This window comes from Carettochelys insculpta, chromosome 9 (genome assembly GCF_033958435.1).
Source record: "Carettochelys insculpta isolate YL-2023 chromosome 9, ASM3395843v1, whole genome shotgun sequence".
Classification (NCBI taxonomy): Eukaryota; Metazoa; Chordata; order Testudines; family Carettochelyidae; genus Carettochelys; species Carettochelys insculpta.
Genome location: NC_134145.1, coordinates 27513901 through 27519900, shown reverse-complemented (window position 1 = coordinate 27519900; position 6000 = coordinate 27513901). Strand labels below are relative to the sequence as shown.

Genomic DNA, 6000 nt, shown 5'->3' with positions numbered 1-6000 from the left:
TGCACAGAAATCAAAATGTTTTCTTTTTTTCAGTATCTCATGAGACCACAGGCAACTCAGGAGCAGTACAATCCAGAAAAATCATGAGATTTGGAAAGCAGGAAATCCAGACTTCTAAATTCCAGCTGTACCGTTAACTAGCTGGATAGCCTTATCTAGACATCATTTGTCTGCCTAATTTCCCCATCTAGTAAAATGTGGATTTTTTTTTTTTGTTAGCGCATAGGCCTTGTAAACCCCACATTGTCAGTTCAGTCCTTGAGGGGGCTATGAGGGCAAGGGATTGGACTCAACGACCTCTCAAGGTCTCTTGCAGTTCTATGAAAAACATATATTTACCCATTTGAATAGGATGCTGTGATTGTTTTATTGTATGCTGCTATAATTGTGCTACTTAATAATGCTTTTCCATTACAAGGCATTATCTTCATCTTGAATTATAAACACATAATGACTTGTTCAAAAATGCAACCATCTGTAGTGAAATTAAAAATAATGTAAAATGGAGACATTTAATAAAAAATCTGTAATGTAAATGTATGAGATTGCAGTGCACTTTCCTAATGGAGCTCATGTCTCTGGCTTTGATCATATGTGGCTGTGACGAGAATGCCAAGTAGCAACGTTGACCTCTATTCAGTAGAAACATATAGACAGCTCCTATTGTACTCTTTTGTATTTAAATAGTGAAATATAAAGGAATAGGTCAAAGTAGAACACATATGGGTGAAAAGAGAAGTTTCACACCAATTACACTTTATACATGATTCACATTTTACCTATTTTGGAAAAAAATTCACATTTATTTACTGTCAAACAGGTGTTAAACTTTACATCAGTTATTAGTGATGGGCTCATTAACAGTTTTACACAAAGGGATGAAAAAAGCAGAATTTTGCTGAAAATTTACATTTCATTAGATCTTTATCATAAAATAAATTACTAAGTATAGGCTGAAGGAATATGGAAGAGTAATAGTAGTTTTATTTTATTTTAAAAAGGACAGGCACCTTTTGTTCACCAGAAAGTTTGAGAGAAGCAACCAGTGTCCCCATTAGTCCTCCCCACCCTACCCTGGGTAAACAATGAACAGGGAATTGACTTACAATCTTGGCTAGAGTTTACCAAATTTGTGCAAGACATGGCATAACTGGCTTCTTAAGAGAAATTTCTCCTTGGAAATGATAGGGTTTTTGGCAATCAAAATGTCAAACATAAGAATAAAAAGTAACTTCTCAAAGCAGAACACTGTTTACAGTGAAAAATAAGTGAAAACAGGTAGAACTTGGATTTTAAACATACTACAGTACTATGAACAAAGTTAAGAAAAACAGCTTATAACATATGTGCAACCAAGAGCTCTTCACAATATTTTCTTCAAACTCTTTAAAATTACTTTTAATAATTATATTTCAGTTGGACACAAATGTTTTTGTTTTACCCTACCAATAGAACAAAATATAATTTCTTTAGCCATCTTCCATGAGAACAGTTCACTGTACAGTTGAGGAAATATATGAAATAAGGCCTGTGGCTTGATTGCTAGTGGTTAGACATGTTTTCAATCTTTGCCTTAATGGAAAAGATTTGCAGTGAACTGCAAACTGATGCAGAATCTCTCTCTCCTGCTTTTGAAAGTCTTGTCAGGAATAATAGGGTATAGTAAATTTGTCCCACAGGATTTTAGAGCCTACGTCTTGTATATAATACAATGCAGGCCTACCCAAAAACAAAAGAGGGGCGGGGAGGGTTGTGTGTGCGCGCAGCCATATTTACAAATATAGTTCACAAACTGCTGCAGTAAACTGGCTGGAAAGTTTTCATTTGTTTGTTTCACAATTTTGTTAAACTCAGCAGCAGATGATATCTTAAAATACCTTGTTGGTATTTCTTCTCTTTGTAACAAATAATTCATTTTTAGTATACTCTGTGTATATACAAAGTTTTTGTTTTATAAAAATTCACAGAACTGCAAAGTCCAGTCACCCCCTTTACACCGGAGAACCACAGGGTGAACAGAATTGTCCCTTTGAGCAGGTAAGACGGAGCCTGTGTGGGGCCAATAAAAATTTTTTAATACTTGTATGTGGCCTTTTATTATTTCTTTGCTACACTATTAAAGGCTGGTCACTAGCTGCATTTGTCCTTCCCTAACATCTCCTTCTGGGATACATCCTTCTTTGTTAATGGGAATTATATAGCCATCACTATTGCCCCTGCTGATTTGATAGTACATCTGAAGGTGATGGCCAGCTCCAAGATTTGGCATGCTTTTATAGTAAATGTCTTCATTCTCACTCCTCCTCGAGGGAGAGAGATCTTCTTCAACATCAGGGCTGCTCTCAGGGTAAGGAGAGTCTCTGAGATTGGGCATGCTTGTGTAAAGGGAGTCTCTGTTCGGGGACTGTAGGTGATCTTCAGCCTCGGCCGTCAGCTGTGAGACGTAGCTGTCAGTTCCTTCACTCTTCACTTTCTTCTGTGGCTGGTACAGAAGCGAGTGAGTCCGTTGGGGAATGAGCGGCGCCTCAAGCTCCTTATGGTGGAGCTCCAGACCTGGGTTGTCACCGTGCATCAAAGATGAAGCATCCGCCACAATTGCATCATCTTCGCTACTGCTCCCGCCAATCACAGCTTTGGCTGGTAGTGTACGCTCCAGGTTGTGGTTCTTGCTGCTGCCGCCCCGCAGGTTGTTGTGCACTAATTCCGAAATGATCATTTTTTCAAAAGCAGTATCATTCAGGCTTAGTCCACAATCTACAACTTGCACGGTGTCATTATAATCTCCATTGCGCAATGAGTAGCTGTTGTTGAAATTACCATTTAGCGGTAGAGTATCCATGGCACTTGTATCCCTGGCATTGTTCAGTGAATGTCCTGGAACAGAAAGGGGACAGTTCAGGTTACATTCAGGCACCCTTTTAACCTCTCTTTTTGTATAAAGCTCTTTAATGTAGTTCAGGACAAAGTTGTACTTGAAGTAAGACTTGAGAAAAGTTAGGTTACTGAACATTCCCAACTGTAAACAGTTGCACACCATATAGGAAAGATGTATTTTTAAAAATACTGGATTTCCCATGGGGTGGAATTGGATTTTTTAATATAAAAATTTAGGGTGGGGAGAGACTCTGGGATTCTGACTTAGTAATTTAGTACCAGTTTTATGACCCTTTCACAAAGAACTGTTCACTCCATGCCCTTGCATATGTAATGCAAAGCAATTCATTCATAAACATTTACATTTTAAACTACAGCACTACGATTAGAAAAATAAAATTAACAGAATTTGTCCTAAACGACACTAAATTAAAAAGGAATTAGGCCACATACAAAACTGAAGATAAATGTATAACAAACCGACATAACTGGCAAGCAACTACTGTAACAACATTTCTAACAGTTCCTTTTTTTTTCCCCCTGGAGATGAAGTAAAGAAAAGAATGAAAAAATGGACAAACACGAAGAATTTATGTTAAACAAGGACAGCCAACTTTCACGCTAAAGGGACCAGGGCCCACAAGCACCATCCAACAACACGATAGACAGCAGGTGGAATGACTCACTTTGACAACTCACATCATGTCTGTCTGCTCAGGCTATCTGGCCTAAGAGTAGCTGATATATAAAAGAAAGTAAAATGATTTATTGTAACATGATGAAGAATTACTAAGCTTCTCAGCAACTTAGTCAGAGCAAGGGTTCAGCAAATTAGATTACTAGCAATAACAGCTTTTTTTTCTCCCACTTAAAGTAATTTTTGCACTAATATTCTGTCTGCCAGCAATGGCCTTGGGCTTCTAAAGGTCAAAGTTCGCCTGCAGTCTGCATCAGTCACAGTGACAGCACTGAATGAACCAGTATAGTCAATTAAGACTTAGGCCCACAGACACCATGGGCATGCAGTTCAAATGCAGAAATGTTAGGAATTTCTGTAAGCATGGGTCACAGAAATTAAACCAAAGAATAAATATTAACTGTGGAATGGGAGGAGGAAATCAGGCATAGCTGACGTCTTTTAACTGCGGGAGGAATGACAGATTGAGTGAGTCTGCTGGAGATATGAGAAAAAGTTTAAGGAAAAAAATTGGAATCTTATGGTGCTTTTTTTTTTTTTTTTTTTTTTTTTTTGCATTAAAGAAATGTATTTTCTATTGACACAAAGACATGTAAACTACAAAATCACAATGCTTACCAAGCAAAGAAAAAGAAGAGATTTGAAAGAAACTGAAAAGCCTGAACCATGGAAGGATGAATTGTTTGTTAGTGGATTCCTAGAAAGTCACTTTAACTACAAATATGACTGAAAATAAAGAAAGAATGAAATGATGTTACTGGAATGAAACTGATCACTGTGAGGCTGCTGCATTATATGCAAGGCTTGGAGGAGTATAGGAAAAAAACTTTTTTCTTTGAAATAGATTACAGCTTTCCTTGTTTTGCCTTTGTTCCACACTTAAAGCTGCAGCTTACCCTAGCAAATGCAAGTTTCTTCTGGAATTCTTTTTAAAATGAATATACGTTTTTGTCATGAGACTGGTTTGGTAGCAGAATACAGATTTTGAGCTAAATTCTTCTATTGGAAAAACTTGAAAGTAATTTTGTATTGTGTTATTCCAGTCTGCCATGTGTACCGAATTAGACAAAGTGGTGACAGTTGTTTGAAAGGACTTTTTAAGCACTGATTAGACAACTTCATAGCTTTGTAACTTCATATATGTTTCAAGATCTTAGCTGCACAGAACATATGGCATTTATAAGAGTGAGGCAACACATGGACCACATGCTGGCATTCATTTCCCTAATGAAAGTGATTTACTTTTATAATTTTGTTCTCTGTGCTCTGCTAAGCAGATACCAAAACATATTTGATAGCCCATCATGAGAGTTCTGTGATATACTGCAGAGTTAAGCACTCGAGAATATACTTTCATTTGAAGAGGCAAGTTTTGTTGCCCATGATCAGGTAATTCACTTGAAATCTTTCCATAGCCTGTAGCAAGATTACTGTGGGAATGTAGAAATGTAAGTAAATTATTAAGCATTTTGCTTGACATTGCTTTGGTTTAAAACAGCAAATTATTTCAGCATTGTGTATCCTCATTTACCAACAGGGTTTGCTACAGACCTTGTGTTATTTTCCAAAAAGCACTATGTTAAGTACTGTTTGAATGTGGAAACATTTCAGTTGCAAATTGTGAACCACTTGCCCGCTGAGTGTACTTCATGATCACTAGTAATGTTTTAATTGTGCCTATTAAAAACCATGCTGAAAAAATTTACATTTGATAGGCAAAGTTAAGTTTTACTCCCATACTTGTCTCTCTGTAGGTTGCTAGAGGAAAGCATAAGGAAAGTAAGAAAACAAGAGAATGAAAATAGAAACTACAGTTCAGTTAAAAATGGAAATAAAAAGAAACAAGGTTTTATGTTATCCATATAATTATAGATTTAACACTGAATTGTATTTACACTAGAGGTAATTGACTCATCAAAACTGTAACGACTAAAAATATATTAACTTATGAATTGCTCTGCTGTTAAGGAAAGCAACTAAATAATATCCCAACAAAAGTTAGGTAGTATCTCAGAAAACTAAACTGTTCTAATTATAGCCTCAAGATTCTCCTAAGAAATAAGCTAACATAAAGCTGCACTATACTATAGTTTGGCTCTGTATGTGATGCTGGATGCAATTTTCCACAGCAGGGTATCCAAAAGCGTCAAGATGCCTTGCACTGCTTTATTGTCTGATCAGCTCCATACGCAAGTTTTTCTCAGAAAGATTGAGAGTCAATTGAAGCTTATATTGGATAGACATGATACCTCTAAGTGATATTTATCTTGAAGATGGGCTCTCGGACCATGTGGTGTCAGTCCTGTAATAGTATATTAAGATTTATGCCACCTGCGTTAAAAACATGGATAATTATTGGTAAATACTATTATGGCAAAGGCATTACTATAATATAGTGCAGTTTTACAAGCCTAGCATTGGCAACACTG

The 6000-nt window shown here is 36.6% G+C and overlaps 1 protein-coding gene across 15 annotated transcripts in view; it reads right to left on the bottom strand.

Annotated features, from left to right (window-relative positions):
• Positions 1-383: 383 nt before the first annotated feature.
• Positions 384-6000, bottom strand: part of ADGRL2 (adhesion G protein-coupled receptor L2) — a 530684-nt gene continuing 525067 nt past the window's right edge. For 8 of the 15 annotated variants that reach the window (XM_075002830.1, XM_075002833.1, XM_075002832.1 and 5 more), the window contains one exon: positions 385-2874. In XM_075002830.1, coding sequence (XP_074858931.1) covers positions 2117-2874 — 758 coding nt within the window. In that variant the 3' untranslated portion in view covers positions 385-2116. Of the gene's footprint in view, positions 2875-3560; positions 3613-5820; positions 5903-6000 lie in introns of all 15 variants that reach the window. The other 7 variants (XM_075002844.1, XM_075002841.1, XM_075002843.1 and 4 more) reach the window with 3 other exon arrangements.